At 44.0% G+C, this 22,285-nt stretch overlaps 1 protein-coding gene across 2 annotated transcripts in view; it reads right to left on the bottom strand.

The window, feature by feature from the left end:
• Positions 1–659: 659 nt before the first annotated feature.
• SPSB1 (splA/ryanodine receptor domain and SOCS box containing 1) overlaps positions 660–22,285 on the bottom strand; it is a 40,448-nt gene continuing 18,822 nt past the window's right edge. The window contains exons 1-3 of one of the 2 annotated variants that reach the window (XM_049809979.1): positions 15,572–20,529; positions 7,737–8,565; positions 660–4,024 (exon numbers count right to left, since the gene is read on the bottom strand). In XM_049809979.1, coding sequence (XP_049665936.1) covers positions 3,897–4,024; positions 7,737–8,430 — 822 coding nt within the window. In that variant the 5' untranslated portion in view covers positions 8,431–8,565; positions 15,572–20,529 and the 3' untranslated portion in view covers positions 660–3,896. Of the gene's footprint in view, positions 4,025–7,736; positions 8,566–15,571; positions 20,530–22,285 lie in introns of those variants that run through there. The other variant, XM_049809970.1, reaches the window with a different exon arrangement.

The raw sequence follows: 22,285 nt of genomic DNA, 5'->3' as shown, positions 1-22,285 counted from the left end.
AAAAGGAGTAGGTCTGCCTGCTGCATGCAAGTGCCTGAACACAGGCAATAGCAGGGGAAGCAGAGCACAACTGATTCATTAGGACTTGCTAATCTCTGATATCATTTGTTGATTCCACCAGGTCCAATCCCCACCTCATGACTTCCTCCACTGTTGCCATGGCACTGTACATAAACACTGCAGACTCCCAGCCCTGAGCAGGTCATTTGTTTCAAATATTCCATGCAGCTGGAACGCAAGCCTGTTTGGGTGTCTGGAGCTGAGCATGAACTAATTTCTCAGTCTTCTGCACCCGCCCCACCTTATGCACCCTCCCAGCCCACTGCTCTCCCAGAATCCCTCCAGCCACACTTCCAACAAAGCTTTCCACTGAAACGTAAAGGGAAGCTGGTCTTGTTCACATACAGGCAGAAAGTGTTTTACTGAAGTCCTCCACTACCTGCAGAAAAACAAAAGTCAGTACTAAATATGCTGCTTATTTAGGCTTAGGATCTAAAAACAGTTCTCTTCTACATGTGGGAAAAAAACCAAACAAGATTAAGACATCCAAAATTAAAAAAAAATAAAAATCTTGCCGTGGCTGGAGACAAAGATAAGAAACCACTTGCCTTTTTTTAAGCTCTCTTCACCCAGTACTGTTATAAGGCAGGTCACAAGCATACCTCTGAGCTTTAGTTGAGCCTCACATGTTGTAGTGTTTGTGTGAACTGATTAAATCATTCAGTTTCCACACCCAAGTTGGTAGCTGCAGGGAAGACAGAAAAGTACACGGACAGGAGAGGGAATTAAAGCCTTTGTCATAATTGACAAAAGTACCAAATCATCTCACTTCTAGTCACTCCGGAGAGGCTTAATCTAACTGCTGATATAACTAGAAAGCATCTCTGTATTGCGCAGCTTGGAAGTGGAGGAGACCGAAGGCACAGCCAGCAAGCAGTTTGTACTCCACAAACAATATAATCCATATCTCCTCACACCCCAGGAGTGAAATCTCTTGTGCAAACAGATCTCAAAATATATGAAAGCACAGCAACTTAGAGCAGTGGGTATGGAGTAACTGAAAACTAATACCCAGTGACTTGAGCTAAATCAAGTTCATTACCTGAGGAAGTTACCCAGAACACATTGAAATCAATCTGCCATTTTTAAAGCACACAATACAAGAATGACTCTCCCAACCCTCACCTAAACTTGCCACAACGCCTTCTGTAATTAACTGTGCTGTTCTACTGGCTAGGGATCCCTTTATTCCTCATCATTCTATTTGGCTTTCTCCTATCCACCATCTCCCTTCCTAAGAAAAAGGACAGTCGGGTATCAACATGAAGTAGGTAGTAGGTTAGTGATTTGTTTTCATATGAGCTTCTGGCCTGGAAGAAAAAGAAAAGTTGTTTGCTGTAATCTAGGAGCAAAGTTTGCAAACCTGCATAATACATCAAGTTTGGCAAGATAACCAGAGCCCCATCTACTGAATCTACTTGAATCTATTTGAAGAAAAAAGAGTATAGTGTAATAAGTCAGTTAAATTAGGAAACCAAGGCTGCTGTCTCATCACAGGTATTTTTCAACTCCATCTGGAGTAGCCATTTTTAGGCACTACTGACAGCTGTACAACTATCTCAGGTTACCACACCCCATCACCCTGTACCAATAGCTGCAGCGTGCCCTCCACCTGTACATACCTTTTAGATGCCAGCTTTAAATTGTTATTCTTCCAAGCAAAGACAAAGCCACAACAGCCCCTGCTTTACCTGTGTAGGCTGGCTTCTTGGGAATAAGCTCACCATTCATGTCAAAGCGAGATATAAAGAACTCTGCTCATTTACACTTAATGCAAATAAAAACCAGCATCAAATAATACTTAATAAAGTTTATTAGGTTACTGAGTATTATCTACAGTCATAAAATAGAAAGTCAGAATTTAAAACTGTACAAAGCAATGTACTGGTGAAGTGAGAAGAGATGGAAACAAGGGAGCACAAAGAGCATTAGAAGTAGGGAGAACACAGCTGCTTCCCCAGACTTCTGGAAGACACTGGTTCAAGTTGAAGGCAACCAAGTAGGGCTCCATACACACTCAATTTTCTTGTGTCCCACCCCATAACAGAAACTAGTACAAATCCCTACATTAAAAAAAACCAAACATATAATATTAGATTAAAAAAGGGGCACATCACACCCCACCCAGTCTTGGCACCAATTCTGTGCTTTAAAAAATATACTATGGAAGTAGTTTATTTTAAAAAAAGGTACCCTACAGCAGCTGTTTAAAACATGTTCTTATACATACACCACAAATATATATATTAACATTTTCAACAACTAAACTCATTTGTACCTACACAGAACTGAAGGGATAACTCAAGAGCAAAAACCAACCACACAAACATTTTTCAAGACAAAGAAATGTGCAAAATAACCCCAGAAAGGCAGCATAGTAACCTGTGGAGAGGTCAAGAGAGCAGCCCCTGCTAGTAAAGGAGTGTCATCCTCTTTACTTGGCTACTGAGGCGAGAATCTATTTGGGTTGTGCTGATTTTGCCTGAATCACTTGTCCTGTTTATTGCAGTTCTCTCCTGTCCCCACCCCCAGCTCTGGAGAGGTTCAATTTCTTCTTGCTGTGCCTTAAGATCACCCCACTGGCCTCTGTTAAAGTCTCACAAATTACATTCTGCAGCAATCACCTCCAGGATTTCTCATCAGCTGACAGTACTTCTGCAGCCACACTGTGACACACTGGGTCCCATCTTCTCTGGGACAACTTCCCACCCCCAAGCAAGAAACAGAGAACTATTCCTGCTGCATAGTTAAGTGGAGATTATGTTGATGGTCTATGACAGAACAAAGCCTGGTTTGGATGACTTTAAGCACCTTATCGAAGAAGATAATTTCCTGGCAGAGCTATTACAGAAACACATTAGTATGTTTCTCTAAAGCCTTAATATGGAACAGGCTACACAGAAAGCAGACCTAAGACAGCAGGACCTATAGCTGTGTAACAAATCTCACCTCATACAGCCCGTCTCACCCTATTGCAGGAGAAGTTTGTCCCTTCCCTGTCCCCACATCAGGAAGGAACCCCTGATCCCAGACTAAAACCTACAGTTTTAAGTCAGGAAGAAGAGGGCAGGGGAAGATACAGTATGACTGCTCAATCAACTGAGTCAAACCCACTAAGAGGAGGCAGAACAGAGAATGGAGCAGGAGAACTGAGACAGGAATGGTGATAAACAAGAACACAGGATTCACTCTATGAAATAACTTTAGAACATGGTAAGAAGCCCTGGCAGAGATACAGATATAAGCGACATAACCACCTTCTCCAAATTAATAAGTGTCCTGGTAGAAGGGTTCTTGGTTTTGGTGTTTCAGGGCTTGGGGTTCTATTTTTTTTTTTTTTTTTTTTTTTTTTTTGGTTTTTAAAAGCTCAGCAATTAATTCTTGGTATTCCAGACTCTTCCCAACTCTGCTGGCTACCCTGTGCCTTTCCATTCTTAGGACCTGGTCTTAAGATTCCCACTCCTAATGCCTTCCCTCCCCCCAAATTGTGTTCTTCTCTTTAGATGGTACAGAAAAATCATCCACTCCTAGGCTCTACAACCCAAAGGATGCAGTACAGCCTTTTCTCAGAAGCAGGGAAGCCCAGAGCTTCTGTAAACGTTCTTTTTGTAAGCGTGCTGGGGAAGTGACCTCCAAAGAACGAAACACTCAGTTGTGGAACAAGGATTACTTGAGAGCTTGCCAATAAGGGCACATGGAGACTTAAGCAGTGGCAGGAATACTTTCGCCAAGGAGTTCCAACAGTAGCGATGACATGAGGGTGGAGAACCCATTGCTCAGTGGGTCAGCTCTGGTATTTTGCCTTGGTTCCAACTCTCTATCCGTGAACATGAAGATCATTGGTAGAGCAGGTAACTCTTGAGGGAGGCTGGCAGTGGCAGTGTAGGGATCTCATTCAGTCTTTCCTTGCCCAGAGCAAGCCTCACAGCTCGCCGACACAAGTCCATCAAAGGCAGTGGTTCAGCTAGGAAGAGAGACCCAAGACATTAACATCCCAACCCACAAGTTAAACATTCGTTTTGCTAGTTCTAAAAATCCCCCAGAAAAGATTGAGCAAGAAAAGCAAATGCCTGGCATGTTTGCAGGACCCAAGCCATTTAGCATTCACGTATCAGCAGCTGCAGCTCATTAAATACACAGGCAGAGCATGATGTTTCTGTAGAGGTTAAGCCATACATGTATGTGAACAACAAAATACTAGAATCCCCTAATGCAAGTTTCCCCTCTGCAATAGCATTCTTTCAGGTCAGAACACATCTTCTAGCTTGCGCCTCTTACAAAGGTTTTTGGACACTGCAGTGTCCAAGTTCACTCTAGTAAAAGCCTGCAGCAAACAGTCTGATAGCATCATGTGGTATAGGTACCTAGAAAGTAACATTTGTCATCTCTTACATAGTAGGATAACAGCTGTCAACCCCTTTATTTGTAGTACATACTTCCCATGAAGAACAAAGCCATCCGTCAAAGCTTCATGTTGCTACTTGTATTGTAACATTTTCCATTAGAGGATTCCCTCCTGTGTCATAAACCTGGGAAAGATACAAGCCTTTGGCTGTCTTCTTTTCATCCTGTACTTACAAACACTGAAGAAGATAACACTAGTTTTTGGGGAATGGTGTATGGGGCCCTTTGATGCTGAAGAGTCATTCACAGCATACAGGAGACTAAGGTCAAAGCCAGAGTTACCATATCACAGCTGCACAGAAGGAAGATACAGATTAGTTGCTCACAGTTTCTGTTGCTAAGTCTGACAAAGCTCACCTTTACACAGCATTCTGTTCAAGCCTAAGGGCTTTCTCCTTCCCCAAGAGAGGGCTAACACAAAGACATCCCAAATTAAGCAGACAACTGGACATCCTGTATAGCCTGAGGGCTCACCATGCTCCATTAGAAAGCTTCCTTTACAGACATTTTGGGCTGAACACAGACACCTAAAGACATCCACAGGAATGGAAAAGTTTGGCTGAGAAGCAGCTTCCAGGAACCTTGATAGATGCCAACAGCTCTAGCTTCCACTACTACAAGCCAAATTAATCTAACTGTTCATACAGCTGTTTTGAGCAGCTGAGAGAGGGAAAGCTTAGTTTTTCTGAGAATGGTCATGTTACTGCATTTTTATCAGAATTCATTCCATCAATAAGGTAGATACAAGTCCCTTCCTTCCAGGTTCAAAGGTAACAGCTAACACTGAAAAACTCAAACAGAAGAGTGTTGTCAGTAGCCTCTGATCACACCACTCCTGACTCTACTCTGGAAAAAGTAAACAGTCATACTGCTTCATGTAGGAAACACTTCCAATGAAAAGTGGAGAAAGCTAATTTTTATCTAATTTTTGGCAAAAGGTCTGTGAGAAGGAAAGTTTGTTAGCCGAGGAGAGACTTGGTAACAAAGTCAGGAAATGCATGCTTGAATTGGTCTGTCCCCTCCTAAAGTTAACAGCCAGAGCTGAGCTAATGCCATATTTCCCCCCGCCTCCTTCCCTGCTATGGATCACAAGCTATTACCTGCTCCAGGGGAAGTCGCAGTGGAATGTTTTTTCTAGCAGTTCTCCAAAGTTCTCCCCGTGCTGCAAGCATTAATTATTCCTGAGGAATCCTACCTCTATATGCACATCTCTTTTGCACTGATAGCTGGGTGGAGAGCCAACAGATCTGTCAGGGCAGTGCTGCTGTTTGCCAAGCCCTACCATTTGTCATGCATGTTCTGTGCCACAAGCAAAAACATGGTTGCACTCAACCCAAGGTACTGCTGGTCTTGCCTGCTCATGACCTACTTCAGGATCCATGCTGCCTCTTCTGCAGGGACAGGTCTCTACAGCTAGGCCGCACATCTCTGCTCGGGCTGTGATGCTGCCAAAGAAGCCTATTACTGGAAGCACTCCTTTGGCACTTCCCAATGTAGTTCATTCTTAAACCACTGAGGTACAAATATGGTGTATTCAAAGTCTGTCCCAATTCTTCCTGCTCTGTATGGAGATAGCTGGGACAGAGGTATTATCTACCCAGCATCCCAGAGGACAAGAGGTCCTGACTTTCAAAGCCTATAGACATTAATGTAACAAATACATTCCAGTTCAATGGCCTTAAAAGGAGAGGATCTTCTTCCCACAGAGATTAAGAACAAGAACTTTATCCTCCTCTAGTTTGCACTGATAACCCAGTCTGACAAGAGACACTGAGACCAAAAGAGAAAGCACACACATATCTGACCTCCTTCCATTCACAAGCACTACAATCACTGGACAGTGTTGCTATTGAATGCTCAGAAGTGGTTAGAGCCAGACACCTCCTTTCTATCTGTGCCAAAATAGCATCCCGTCATTCCTGGCCTTATGCCCACAATTCACTGCTATGCTGAGAGCACATTACAACCAAATCCAATACTGGAGGTGGCCGTTTCCTTGCTAAGTGCAGTTCTGTGCCAACAACTCCACAGACTTGCTGGCTTTGAGGGGAGCTGCAGATTTTGGCTTTGACCCTTCAGAAAAACCTGGTTACTGCAGCTGCTGCCATTCTGTAAGCTGTTGTGGTAGAATGAGCTAGGTTTCTTTCTTTTGGTGAGAAAGTGCTCTGCCAAGAGCGCTCTCTTTGGTCTTGCCGAGTCAAAGCGTATTTCTCAAAGCACTTGTGGATTTTGCTCCTATCCCTTTGCAAGGGTTTCCTGGTTATTCCGACAGCTCAGATCTTCTGGTGCCCAGCGTCAGCTTTGTTGTACCTCATGTCACCATTGCCAGGGGTTTACCATTGCTGGCCCAGCATTAGAACACGTTCTAAGCACAAATAGAAGAACCCAGTATGCTACGGCCTTTTGGCAGACACTGTTCTGGAATGCAGGGGAAACACTACTCTCTTCATATCAATACTGCCAAATTTATTTCACTAACAACATAAATCCAGATTTTAATCCACTTCCTTCACCTCTCTCCTCCACCCTACCCAGAGGACTGAGTCACAGTCTGGCCCCATGGGAACTTCTGACTATGAGAGATAACAGACGTTAGCACATTTGGACAGCCAAATTTATTACTAAGCTTAGCTAGAGATTGATGTCCCTATTAGTAAAAGGCCTGGCATGCAAGTTGGGCTGGCTACAATATCCAGCCCCATCCTAGAAATGAGCACACCCTGCCCTGAAAGAAGCAGAGAAGTGAGCTCCTTTTTTGAAAGACAAGGCATTCCCATTTCCTTACATAGGGAATCTCTCCTTAGATGGGACAGATCTTCCCGCTCTTGCCTGCAATGGATTTTAAAAGTCCCTTTATTAGCCATTTAAGGAAGGTGATTGTCCCTCAGAGACTGTTTCCTATGAAAAGACACCAGGATTACATTGCCAATAATGCAACTGTCAGAAAGACATTCCTGCTGATACTTTGGTAGCAATATAGAAAGGTTTGTCATCCCTAGATGGATGACTGGCATCACCTTCTCCCACCATACTACCTCCCCAAACCCTGCTTGCTCCCTGCAGGGCCTTGGGAACAGTACGTGTGTACAGCCAGACGACCTTTTTGAATTAGCCATTAAGGATTCAGAGCTGTATCCAGTAATCTTACTGCTGCCATGAAATCCTCACCTCTCTAGAAAAATTAAAACCCTCCCCAGGATGGTCTACTACACCTGCACTGAAGTAGCACACAGACCTGTGCTGCTAGAACAAATACAGGGAATTATACTCACGGTCAAGTCCATTCAAGTAGCGCATCCGTATTTCGCAGTGTCCCCACACTGCGCTTACCACTGGATATAGCTTTTTCCCTTTGAGTCCCCGAAACGCAACACCCATGTATTGCCCATCTACAATGAAGCTCAGTGTCCCATCATCCATGTCCAGAACCACCAGGAAGGAGTCCGGCACAATGAAAGTTTCATCTGGTTCTAAGAAGGCAGGATATGTTTTACTTGGCTGGTTCTTGCCATCATGGTACAGTCTGTTGCGCCCAAGGTCCCACCCCCAAGATTCATGGTTATTTCCTACAAGTGTCGTGTACCCTACTGAATGCAAAGGGGCATCTGCTGTTGCCACCCCGACCACAGCATGCGTGCCTCGCTGCCTCATTGCCCACGTGATCTGCCACACATGCAGTCCTCGTGTATATCCCACTTTGCCTCTGATGGCATCTGTACTCTGAGCCACCGGATGCCGGTGAAATATCAGTTTGTCATCTTCTTTCACAAATACATTCAGCGAGCGATCATCGTTGTTCCATGAATGCAATAACTGGACTTCGTATGATACCGGAGGCATGTCCAGTAGCAAGTCCAGACGTGTGGGTTTGCTGTAGTCGAGTCCTTGGAGTTCCTGTTTCAATGGCCTGTATACAGGGTCCCTCATATCCACAGTCTTTATCCCACCTGTGACCTTCTGACCCATCGTGTGTTCTGATTTTGCCTATTTATAGGCTCCCAAGGCAAGCTCATCGATTTACCCAGCCGCTCCTGCTGTCATTCAGCCCTACAGAAAAGGTTGCTAGGAGACCTTGTCAAGATGTGCACCAGTCAGTATTGCCTAATGGATGGAAAGAAAAACAAGAGATGTTAAACATTAGCACATACAGCCTTATATGCAACATTCACAGAGCAGAGTTGTCAGGATTAACAGATTAAAACTTGTCCTTCCTTTCCACCAGCAAGGAAGGGTCACGTACACTACTTACGCACTATACCCTGCATAGCAGAGATAGCATATAGATGATTAAGTAGATAAGTTTCTAATGCCCCCTTCAGAAAGGCATTTGAATTTCTGCTTCTTTGTCTAAGGAAGGTACAGATTCAGCCACCACAGCTCATCTCTTCACAGTGAATGCACTGTTCCTTATTACTGCATCACTAAACCTTAAGAGAGCACATCTCTATTTAGGCTGCCTCCAGCAAAACTTACTTACACATCATGATCACCTATACATTGTTCAGGCTGGAAAATTCAAGAAGAGAGTTTATGCAAGGCAGAAGACTCAGAACACAGTAGACAGTAATGCTTGAGACTTAATTTTTTTCTGATTGTCTTCAGTTGGTAGGAGGACTGATAACAGCGTCTTGTATAAGCATAATTTTGCCTCCCCCACCCCCCAGTTCATACCACAGGGTCAGGCTGAGCAAGACATCCCAGGGAAGGCCCAGCCTGCCCACCAGTATTCACTGCTCCAGCTCCTTCTAACCACCATGGAGGACGACTTCTCCTGCCAAAGCCATCTCTACAGCTATCCACAGTGAAGCCAAAACGCTCGAGGCATTTAATACCGAGAAAAAGTCCAAACAGCTTCAGTCAATTTCTCAAAGATAGACCTGAGTTTACAACTGCATTTTCTTTGGACCCTGTAGTAACATGCTCCAGCTGACCAGTAGCAAGGGATTGGTTTATATGGATAACTGCTCTGCAAAGCTTTAGTCTGACCTGTCCCTAGCAGGAAAGAGGGGCATTACTGAATAAACTTCTCCCTCTGCTGCTCTAGAGAGGCTGAAACTAGCCTTCAGAATGCAAAACATTCCTAAGTATAGCTTCCACTTTAGGGAGAGGAAAGCAGGCTGCATTTCAGGAAGGATATATTTGTGTTCTAGCTCAAGAAGATCACGGTTAGACCAGCAAGTAGAACAGGCACTACAAACAGGTCTAGTACCTGCAATGTTTTTCCAGGGTCTAAACCAGCTTATTCACATAACACACTGGATTGGCACTTTATGTTCTCCTAGCTGGTACTCCAGTGCTTCCTTTGCAGTGCTCCCAGATCTGACAGACATTAGGTAAAGACAACTAAATTCCAGCCTTCCTTTTTTGGCTGACAGTTGTAAATGAAAGTTCTTGGGGAACCTCTAAGATGTAAACATCCCTTAGACTAAAGGCTACATACTGCACAGACACACCCAAGTATTGCCCATTGTTGTTACGCAGCCATAAATAATTTTTCTTCCCTCAGCACAAACAGTTCCAAACGAGAAATAAAGCATTGAACACAAACCATCGCCCCATTGCATCGATCAAACAAGATAGGAGACAGGCAAGAAAAATGAACGCCTTTTCTGTCTGGAGAGTTACAAACCTTCCACAGATCAGCTGGCAAAGCAGCTAGCAGCCATTGATACAGGTTTGAGGAGATGATTCTCTTCAACCCTGCTAAAGCTTTGCTAAGTACCTCGGAGGCCTGACTGCAAGTCCAAAACAGCAGACAAAACCTGCTGGGTCCAGCCTCTGGGGGACACCCATTCCAGCAGCTATTAGCCCCACTGAATTACTATAGTCAAGAGAGCAGATAAACCTGCTGTATGATTTGTCTCAAACGAGCAGCTTCAGTCGGGGCAGCTTCTTTTCTCCAAGAGGAAAAAATCCCCAGCTTCAGAGTCCAGGGGGAGGAGCAAGATGCTTCTCACAGTTTAGCAGTTTTCCTTCCAAATTTCAGAGAAACATCTAAAAAAGTTTAAGCCAGCTTGGCTAGAGATACTAGCTCACTTTGCATACCTCTCCTCCAGCACTGCATCCACCGAAGTGTCTCTGCTCTCACTCAGCAACACAAACAATACTGAAGACAGCTGCCAAACTGGGGGCAGCTATTAGGAGAATTAGAAGTGGGAGGGGAGCGAACTAGCTTTCTAAGAAAAAAAGTGTTATTTTAACATTTCCTGAAGTGAAGCAATCATGCAGGGCTCCTGCCAGTTACAGTCACAACACTTACTCACAACCAAGGACCTTATCTGGCATAGAAAATAGAGCATGAATCAGATCTGGTTTAAAAAAATAAGGTTACTGGACATAAGCAGCAAAGCTTCAGCTAGAAGGTGACAGGGAAGACTCCCGTGTGCTCCGAGTTAGGGATCAATTCACCAGCTTCCCTACAGGTTTTTAGTACTAGTCCAGGGTATGTTATTGGAATGAACAGTGAGCTCAAATCTTGTAGTTTATTAAGTAAAACAAGAGACAAGACTATTTTTCCTTCCCTTCCCTCCTTTTTTACAAGTATGAAGAGGAAAATGCCTGAGGTTCTTTAGAAGTCACATCCCAATGCACAATACTAGGCAGCAGCATAGCTATTTCAAACTATTCAGGGACCTCCGATGTACAGCACTGACAGACAGAAGACTGTTTGTTAAACAACTGCCATTTAAATAAGGTCCAATCACATTATCAGCTAGTAATATAACTGAGACATCCTGCAAGTTAAATAAGTACCATCCACAACATCAAACAAATCCTGAATTATACAAGCCAGCTGGTCAACAGCTGAAAACAAGCAAGTAACAGCAAAACCAATTGAGTGGTCACTGGATGCCAGTACATCACCCTCTCTGAACACATTTAGTTGTTCTACCCCACAGCTCAGGTGCTTGGGCCCAAGTGTTACGATGACACACAGACTCCCAGCCTCCAAGGGCACAGGCTCCCTTGCTCTGTAAGCCTGAAGAACAGCAATATCTCAAACCAAGTGATCCCAAGGACAAGCCAATACAGACATGAACTTCTACACCAGCAGCTCAGCTCAAGTACGCTGTTGTAACTCTCCTCAAGAGACTTTGTCACAACATTACAACAAGTCCTACAGACCCGCCTAGTAGGTTGCTTGATATATTTTTTCAACTCAGCACATTTATTGCATGCAGTTATTCAAGGGTTGAACAGCAGTTCCTCCCAATCATCCCACTGTCCCATCTTTAAGCCCTCATGCCCATATGTAGTCAAATTCTCAGTTTTATACCTCAAAGCTGACACCAACTCTGCTATGAAGAGATTTCTGAAGTCACTCTAACAGCTGTCTTCCCCAGCAAAAGAACATTAATGCTGACCAGAAGCGCTAATTTTTAAAAAGTTTCAGTGCAAGTCATTTGCTCAGGCTGGGATAAAGACCATCAGGCTGCTGAGACAGAACTGAATCATGTTGTGTTCCACAGAAAGCACCAGATGAACTACCTGGCATTCCCAGGGCCTATGGCATATGGACAAAGGCTGTCAAACAAGGCACTGGCTAAAGCACACTTGGAAGCCTACACGCAAATTCAGCTGTTGGAACTTTGATTAGAATAAAGGAACAAAACACTGGCAGAAGAAAGAGAGGCAGAGATTTCCCAAGAGCTGTATGGTACATGTGAGAACACTACATAGGAAGCAAGAACCAAAACAAAGCAGACTGCAGGAGTATTGGTGCAGACTGCTTTGAAGCACAAAATACTCAAGAGAAATAAGAGAATACAATTCTGCACTCTTCGTTAGCAAAACGCCTTGTTCATTATGACTTTTTACCTTTTGCCAACATAAGCTTCATCATACTTCTCTCAAGGTTGCTGCACCAGAAAGAGATCATCACTACAGCGAAAGACAACAAGGATGTCCGAAGCACATGCGATAGGACACCATCTCGCTGCCTGCTCCAAAGAGAAAGCAGCCTTTCCTGAACACAAGCACCAGGCATCCCTTGCATTAGTTATGACTCTTTTCCCAGGCAGAGTATTAACACTAGACAAAGGACAATGGCCACAATAAAGACAAGGGGGGAAGGATAGAAAAAAGAATGGAACGAAGGTGTTGATCAGAGTGTAAGCGGGCCAGATGCTAGGATTGAAGTGCAGCATGGCTCCTTACTAGGGCAAGGCAACAATTCCTGCTCAGAGCTGGCTCCACTGTTCCTGGCACTAGCCTGGTCTAGAACTGCAGAGTGGCATTTTGCCCTACAGTCAAGAAGCACAATTATGCCCTCCTTTTTTAAAAAGGAAAAGCCTTTTCATGCACAAGACAGTACAGGCACTTTCCCTCAGCAGGACAGATACAGAAAAGCTTACCCTCTTAAATTAATGGATTAATGCCCTGGGCAGCTTGATATGAGACACAGCCAGCCATAAATGAAAATATATGCCACAGAATTAGCTACCTCAAAACCTTTGAACTGTTACAAGTGTAAGTACAAATCTAAGCACTGAAAGTGCTTTTATCTATCATATCAACAGCTCAGGCTTGCTGCAATTCTGCTCTGCTTTATAAACATAAGCTCATCCCCATGATGCTCTGCTCTGCTCCCATGCTATTTTCAGTTTTATTGTTAACCTTCTAGGCTTAAAAGCTTTGGAACGAAATTGTAAGTTTCTCAGAGAAAAATGTTCACTGCTATTTTCAGTGAGAATTAGATCTCCCCTCAGTTTAGCTGTTCAGAGCAAGGAGGCAGTTTGCCATACTAGAAAGATATGCCAGGTTTCAGAACAACTGCTTGCTGCAAATAGATCAAGGCAGGAGACAACAAAGACATTTCAATTGAATGTATCAAATTCCCTGCTGCCGAATAGGGAGAACACAGCTCTGCAAAGAAAAAGAATGTATATGGCAGAGCAGAGTTGGTGTCCAACTTCTGCTTAGGCATTGACATGAACCAGGCAAAACAGCTGCCTATACCACAGACCTCTCCAGCTGAGGCAGTCATCTTGATTTAGTTCACCAAAACGCCGTGTACAACAGAGCAGAGCCATACTCTGTGCCCACCGCCACATACACCTCCTTCAGCTGGCAGTGAGCCTCATAAAATGCAGCTATGAACTCAGCTAGGCAGATGTCATGCAGGTAGCAGTCTCAACTATCCACAGCAGAATATTTTGTCCCCCAGTATGAATCAAACAACTAAACCTTGATTTCAACTACTTCCCTAGTGTGCCCCAAAACCTAGAGGAGCACCTTGCAAACATGAGGCTGAAGAGTGCCCCTTAGATTTCCACAATTCGCACAGCTAGATTAAAAACAGTCATCCACATTCAAATCAAGGCTCTGTATTGCTCCCAGACAATCCACCTCATTTCTACCTATGCTGGCATTCAAACCCATTCACCTCATCTGAACACACACTAGAAATGCAATCCAAGCTATCAATACAGTGAACTTAAGCCAAAGAATACTCACCCCAGATGCCCTCATTGTTTTATCTGAAGCCAAAAGGCTGCTCCCATGCAAGTTTTATCACACAGTGGGAGGTTATTGCAGGTAGCTACGTCTCAAAGTGACATAGGAATTTTAACAGGCTGCTGTGCAGATTTTCAGCTCCATTTGGAAGCAACTTGCACAGCAGCAAGAGCCCTCAAAGTCCCAGTCCAAAATCTGCACAAAAGGCAAAGTATTAGTACTAGCCATTCAGGAGTCACTGTCACTGCTGGTTCCATTAACCAACCTAACTCCTGAGCTGCCAAAGTGATGCCAGAGGCTTAGTACAGCATCGACAGTTCACAGCTGAAAAATCCAGAGCATAATGAGTTCTAGAAGCATCCTCTCCAAAAGAAGGGAAAGCAAAAAAAACAAGCCTACTTGAAGATGCCTGCAGTTGTTTAAGCACCTACGAGGCACTCAGCCACTGAAAACATCTGTTTTCTTGAGCTTGAATACTGGCAAGCCATTCTCCTTCAGTTACAAACTTGGCCATAAAGAAGGACCAGAAACACTTAAAAAACATTTGATAACTTTAGTTCAGAAAACCCATGGCTCCTCATAGGCCCTCCCTTGCTCTGCAGTTCACCACCTACAGGACACCTGTCTGGAACATCATTTACAAGAATACATGAAGGCTCTGAAATTCCTTGATTCCTGATCCAGTTTTACTCTAAGTCTATTTCTTCAAGGCAGTTTACTGTGGCTCTATTTCCCCCCCCTAATATTTAAGTGTACTTCTACATATAAGAGGCCAGACCTTTAAACACCTAGCACACTCTGGGTGCTCTACAGACAATGAATCAGACCCCTGCCCTAAAGATTTCCAGCCTGGAAAACACCTCAGGAGAAGGAAAGAAAATAAATATTCTGCACGTGGTCATTTACTTGCTCACAGCTTTGGAAAGCTTAACTAAAGGATCCCAGACAGTACTAATAAATGAGACTAAAAAAAGCTCACTGCAGTTTTGCTCAGGTTTGCATGATTTTACTAGAAAAACATTAAGTAAACTTGGTCCATTTTCTTGGGCTGAATGTCCATCCCCACAAGCCAATAGTCACAGGAGCTACTCTACTCCTAGTTTGCTAACTGGCTGGCAGCAGCTTACCTGGGGTCACCTTTCACATCCTTCAGATATGTGCACAACTACCATGTCAGAACCTCCCCCCTCCCCCAAGACCCTTCACAGTGCTAGCCCTTCTTTAACATGGTCTCTAGCAGCTGCTTCAACACCAGAGGTTTTCCCCTTCCTCCCTTGGCGGTGCTGAGAACAGATCTCTTGATCACATAGGCCTTGCGTAAAACCAAGCTAAAAGCCAAGATGAATCTGCAATGCTACAAAAACATCCTAACTGGGGTGGAGAGAGAGGAACTCACGTGTCTCAAATAGCATTCAAACTTTAGCCCCAAAGAACCAGGACACTCAATTTTCCCTAGTGTTAATTCTTTGCATCAAAAAGATACCACCTTACTTGCACTGTGTATTTCTGCCTACTGCAAAAAGTGGTCACAGGAAAGCTGTAACACCCCATCCAGCACGGATGCAAGCACTTCACCAGCGTTCTGGCTTCAGCACCCTTCCCACCCCACTAAATATTGATCCAACCTTGGGGGAAAAAAAAGCAAGCTCACCTACGCTGTTGAAGTTTTCCAGTGCTGTGTTAGCAGAGACCAACCAGCAACAGATGACAGGAACAACTGCACCAACAACGTGGTTAGAGCTAGTTTTGGAGTGTTGCAATTTTGCTTAGATCAGAGCTAGGCAGGCAACCCTCATTGCATAGCGTTGGTTTTGGCAGCACCGTCAGCCTCACTGCTATCTTGCGCTACAGAGAGTTGCCACAGGGGTAACTTCCTCAGCCCCACCTACCGAAGAGCAGAAGTAGCTTGGCTCAGCAGGTTTCGCTGTTGGCAGGGCTAAGTGGCCTCCACAGAAAGTGAAACTGCAGTCAGAAGAGGTTGGGCAAGAAAGAATTAAGAAAGATGGCACGTGTCCCAGCAAACAGCAAAAAGGAAAACCCTCCAGCGGAGCAATAGGCCCCTGACAAGTAACTGTGCTCAAGATTTGCCTGGGATAGGGAGAACACCACACTTACTATTTGGCAGTGCTCGATTTACCTAGACTACAAAGTTAACAAGCTGCCTTGCGAAGCAAACAGCCTCCTTTACCTACTAAGCAGACACCACGAGCTCTGCTCTTCTGTGCATGAGGCAGCTAGCATAAGCATGCCCACCCTGAGACATACCAGAAAAGGTTTCTGTCCAAGGAAGCCAAGAGCATATCATTGTACAATACTGCTAGGACTCGTAACCACTAAGAAACTGCTTGTCTGTACAAACACAGCACTCCAACATTCCTCTCCTTGGGATGATTCAGTTTCTGAAGAAGTTTTCTAGCTATTTTTGCAATGTTGAAAGGCAGTGTGATGAAGGCAGCACACCCTCTTAAACCAGGTATGGAGTGTCTGGTTCTCCAATGCAAAGCACTGAAGTTACTCAGAGCAGCACATCTGAGTAAACTAAAACCTGAAGTAACAACAACCACCCATTCTCAACTAAGCCACTTACTAGAAACCAACTTAGCAAGTTTTCACTGTCCACGCACCCAGACAGTTCCTGTTAACTGCAGTGCTGCATAATCTGGCAGAAAATACACCTAAGCAACAGAACAGAGGTTACTTTGCAAAGTATTCGTAATGATGGTAGCAAGTAGGACAAAAGGAGTTCGCCAAGTTCCTGCCAGGGATCTTATCTCCTATTAAAGGCTAGTTAGAAGTGGCAATTTTGGTTGCAGAGAAACTAAGGTATTTCTTTTTTGTTTTTAAGTGAACTCAGGCTGGTTTTCCTCACAGAGGAAGTTTAGTGGATGTTTCAAAAAGGTCATTAGACTCTTTACAGCTCTACATAAGGTAGCTGCCAGGTACCTTATGAATGCAAACTGCATATTAAAGACAAGGCACAATGTTTCCTCAAGGCTCTTTAAAATAGCTTCTCAGAGGCAGATTCCAACCATTTGCCTGCTCTGGCAATACCATCTTTGGTGGGCATCAAGTCTTAAAATGGTCAAATATTTGGAGTTAAGTTTTCCTTTTCACTCAAACCCTGTACTTAAAGTGACAGACTCTCTTCCCTAATAAGCCTTCAGAACCACAGCGTAACGTGTGTTCTTCCACAGCCTCTCCCACTTATGACTAACACATACTCACAGGCACAGCACTAAGAGCAGCATACCATACTGACATAATGGCTCTGTCCACCGGCACAATCCATGACCTCTCATCCATCCCACATGCCTGAGCATACTTCATAGTGTATTGCAGAAAGGATTGTTTCGTAACAGTTACGTCGGGCTGGAGACTTTCCTTAAAGGACAAATGGTAGTAAAGTATCTCATCATAACCTCTGCTTCCTTGCCTCCCTCAAGCAGCAGAGGAAGCCAGCCTGAGTGCTAGTAATCTGCATCCATAAAGAAGCTGGGATCAGCTTTTTAAAAGACTCAGTCACTGCATGCCATTATGTTCTTGGCATGAGGCACCGTTAGTCCATCCTCCTATGGTCAGTCTACTTAGACCAGTGCTCTAAAGCAATCCTTTTGTACCTTTTCCAACACTACCTTGAGGACACTTTGTCCTCGGTATTCTGAGGACAGCAGCTTTAGAAAGCTACGTAGGTGTCCTGGGTTCAGAGGTTAAACAATTACTACTGCTGGCTTCAGACCTGTGCATTACCAACAGCACAGTTTCTCCTTACCGTCTTGTCTGATGTGTCCATTTCCTTTCCACCCTTAGTCATGGTCTGTGGCCTTTACAGAGTGGCCTTTTCAAGTCAGGACAATGAGACTCTGGCTCAAAATAGTTCATTTATTGGTAGTGTAACATACAGATGTTAAAAGGAGTTAGGCGGTTTGCTCTCTTTTCCCAGCATGTTAGTTTTACAACAGCAGTTCATTCCCAACGTATATCCCTAACATTGCAGAACACCACCACACAGGCATACAAGTGCCTGTACTCTAGAATAAGCAGCATTACATGGCATAAGAAGGGTTGCTAAGTTGACCATGAGGCCTGAGAGAAGCAATGGTAAAGTATGCACAGTGAGTAGGAGCTGACCGAACAGTCCAGAAAGCCAGCAACTAAAGCCCTTCCCCATAAGGCAGGATGGAGCCCTGAGTTTACCATCCCACATTGAACTGACAGCTCCGCATCTTAGCTAAGCACCAAGAAATTTTAGCCAGAGTCCCTTTCCATGTCCCACATCTGCAGCTGCAACACTGACCTTCCTTAGACCTCTCCCCTTTGCTCCTCTCTAACCTCCTTCTGGTCTAGAACATTAATTTGTAGCCAACTGGTGAAATGCTATTTTCCAGAAGCAACTTTAAACTCCGTATTGCAGCAATATTTGCAGGCAGCTGTTACAAACCAAGAAGGCCGACTTGATGAACTTGGGTTCCAGGTAGAATTCAGCATCTGAATCATGCTTGCTGACAGAAAACAGATTGTCACATGCTCAGATGACAGCTCAGCTAGCAGCCCAGCCATCTGCCTGTGGCTCTCAAGTTAGCAATATGTACAAATGAATTGCAGACATCACTTGTTTTTAATGCAGAAGTTGTGGACAAGGTATAGTGGGGACATACTGCTGATGAAGATCAGATGTGTCAAGTTCAGCTTTGCACCACAGATCTGCACTCCAGATAGATTCTTTTGGAGGAGACAGCAGAACAGCTGAGGTTTGGCAGTTCGGTCTGAGACAGCACCTGTACATGGTGTTATAGAAGCAAGAAGATCCACACAGTTTCCTTCTTCCTGAAGAAAAGTATAGGGAAATGTGACAGCAGGGGCACAACACAATGCAGCCACTGCAGACCGAAAGCCTGGAGAAAAACTAGTAAGTTGTTGCAATTACTGTGCCCTTACGTACAGCCCTACTCCAACTCAAAGTGCTTTGCACACCGTCATCAGCACAGCCATTCTGGAGTGCAAGCTGTTTACAGCTGATGCACTGGTTTGAGCAGCTTATGGGAGGCTACAGCACTCCAGCTACAACGTGTTCCACCAGCACAGCAAGTTCTCTGCAAGCTTCAGCATGCAGATACCCATTTGGAGAACACAGCAGCATCAAATCAAATGTCTCTCAGACCAGGCAAAACATACTTTCTACACACCAGGTTCTCATCTCACTGGTAACACTTAGCAAAGTCCTATTTTTTTTTAGCTCCTGGTACCACTTCCAGGCTAGATCCATCAAAGAAGCGATGCTTTTCCTCATTGTTTATGTCAAGGATCCATTTTCTGGGGATGGAGTTTGCTTGTATTGAAATTAAGCCTGTTTGATACAACTATGGAAGGTTGCTTCAGTGCAGTCTCTGCCTTAAGAAAAAGGCACTAGTGTCTCAGGAGAGCTTATTCCAAGGAGAAAAAAAGCTAGGCTAGCATAGATACACCAACTGCAGAAGTCACCTGCAAAAGGCACAGTCTTTTCATGCTTCTGATTTCTTTACATGCACTCAAGAGATGGCTCTATGATCTGCTTGCAGGCTAAGTACTATGGAAAATAAGTTACCTCAATAGCAGGAAGGAAGGTCACATGCAACGTTTTTTCACCCTTATCCAGACATTCACCTTTCTTACATCTTCGTACCTGTCCAACCACCTTTAATTGATTTTTTTCCTTATGTTATTGAGACTTTGCATGTAAACAAGCACTGCTTCCAGAGGAAGCCTCACATCCCTGTAAGGTTAAAATCTATGCTTGGCACATCACAAACACAAAAAGCAGTTTTATAAACAAGCTGCACTTGAAAGACTAGCTTGCAGGACTGAACTACCAAGTACACTGTCTAACAGTACTTGTCTTACAGCTTCCCTATCCTTCAGCAGCCAACTCCATGCTGCTTTTCTACTGCCTCACATTCTTAAAATTAACAAAGAGCCCAGTTTTAAAAATTCTTCTATAACCAAGGATTATACTGAGGCTTCTGTTAAGATAACATGTAGTATTGCCCTTAGATAAAAACTCTTTCAGAGAATGGGGCTGTCATTTTATCTGTACAAGGAGCTTAGCAACTCCAAGACCACCAAGCACTAATGCAGCCAGCATGGAAGTATCTCAAATGAGCTTATCTTCAGGACCTGTAGGTTAGATGACTACTCAGGAAGAAGTCTCAGGGTTTTCTAGGGCCCTACTTAGTCCATCCTCACAAAAAGTCAAGAGAAGAACAAGCATTTCAAAAGCCTACTTTAAAACCTAAACTGCAAATTTATCAACAAAGGACAGTCAAAGTCACATCAGAAAAATGAACAGGAACAACAAGGAACTGAAGAGGCACCTGCCCTGACAAAGCTAAACTACAACACCGGTCTGCTTTAGCTTCCCATTCAAAAGTATTTCAAAACACAGTGACTAGGTTGGTCAGCTACTCAGAAGCTTTTGTTGAAAACTGATCTGGAAGTCAGGAGATGCAGGGGAAGCGTGACAGTCTACCCTTTCACTGTAGTTACTGGCTGGACCAAAGGATGACCATCAGGTCAGGCCTCATTCCAGTGAAATAAAACAATCCAACATTCTATTAGTTACTGTCTTCTCTTCCTCCAGCCCTTCCCATCTCGCTCCCTCACACTGCTGCACCAATACAAGCATTTGTGCAATCACACTGAAGGCTGAACTGGGGAACCAACCCAGGATGATATTGTTCCCCAAGCTGTTTCACTGCCCTGCACTACAGACATTTGCCCCAGCTCACATGAGGAACAGAAGCAAGCAGCAATTTAGACAGCCACTACCCTCCAGAAGCCATTCAGTAGGTAGAGTAGTAAAACCATTCAGCACTGGTGTTTGAAAAAAAATAAAGTCAGCACCTGGCCAAGTTACCATGCCTCCCTAATGTTTCTCCCTCCTTCCCTCCAGCACTGGAGCCATAATATCCCAAGACAGGCTGCATTTAGAAAGGCATTTCCTCCACAATTAAACCACCATAAATTTTAAATAGTAGATGTTTATGTTCAGAGCTATTTGAATTAAAGAAGCCCACATAATCCATAATAAGCCACCCTCTTGCACAAGAACTCCCTGCTTTTAGTTATTTCCCTGCTTACTAATTTGCAGCCTACACAGCCCACTGTCCATCCCTCACATCCATTTAAGTATCTTGATTCATTAGTTTTGTCTGATAATCAGTAGGTGGGAGCAATGGGTGGAAAGAATGAAGCTTGGTGTTTCTACCTCTGTCCAGAGTTTCCATTCCTGCATCAAAAGCACTTTTTTTGCTATGACTGCAAGATTGGCCAACAAAACAAGCCAAAGGACAAAAGTTTTGGTAACAAAGCACTGCCTTCCTCTTTAAACAGTTAACAGTGAATCACTGCAGCTTACTGCTAGCCACAGCTACATTAAAAGAAATCCATGTTGAAGTTCTCAGCAGTCACCTACCGAAAATCCCCTTCTGTCTCCTTCCTAGGTGACAGCAGGGCAGAGCAAAGACACTTGTACAGCTGCATCTTGTGCTATCCTCTCCCAGTTCATGGTATGTCAGCCTCCTGTTTTAGTTAGCCTTTGCTTAGAAGCAAATTTTTAGAAAGCCTTTCTCGTATGCTACGTGTTCGAAGGAAAGGGGGAAGCAACATGGTTGGGCTTGTCATAGGCTTAAGAGTAAATCTATGATATCCCCATTGCTGGCAGTGCTAGTTTAGAAGTCCTAGCTTTTTCCACGATAGCTGCTGTGCTGCTTTCAGTGGGCAGAATAAGGCAACGCAAAACACCTCCACAAACACAGACAGCCCATCAAGAGTTGAATGAAGTCACCCAGTACGTACCAAGTACTAATACCTGCATAAGAACAGGAACTGAGCCCTTACTGTATTAGAGTCACATAGATTTGGGTATTATAGACCTGAAAAGCAGCATTTTCTCAAAAAGATGGCTTGAAAATGTAAGGTGCACAGCAGATTGTGAAGATTTCCATCCCTGCTCCTAAAGGAATACAGCATACCCTGTCAGGAGACTTGTAGAATCCAGCAGGATTCCTTCTCTCAGGAAAACCATCTGCAGTTTGAGCTATTTTAATATTAACCAGCTACTGCCTTCTCCTTCCTCTTTTCATTTTATGATGTCACAAGTACTGCTAACAGTAAAGCAAAAATCCCCACAACAAAGCAGCTGCCAAGCACCAGATTACTCAGCCTGTTGCCCTCAAATACATTTACTCTGTCTGAAGCTTCAGTACACGTATCTACATCAAATACATCTATGCCAGAGGGGAAGTTCCGCAAATGTCTGGTACCCGTTCATCAGCACTAAAGAAAAAGCATAGTTGAAATCTGGGCCATGTACTAGAAGCAAATAATTCTT

This window comes from Accipiter gentilis, chromosome 1 (assembly GCF_929443795.1).
Source record: "Accipiter gentilis chromosome 1, bAccGen1.1, whole genome shotgun sequence".
Lineage (NCBI taxonomy): Eukaryota > Metazoa > Chordata > Aves > Accipitriformes > Accipitridae > Astur > Astur gentilis.
Note: the sequence above shows the minus strand (reverse complement) of the source record. Positions and strands in the feature narration are given on the sequence as shown.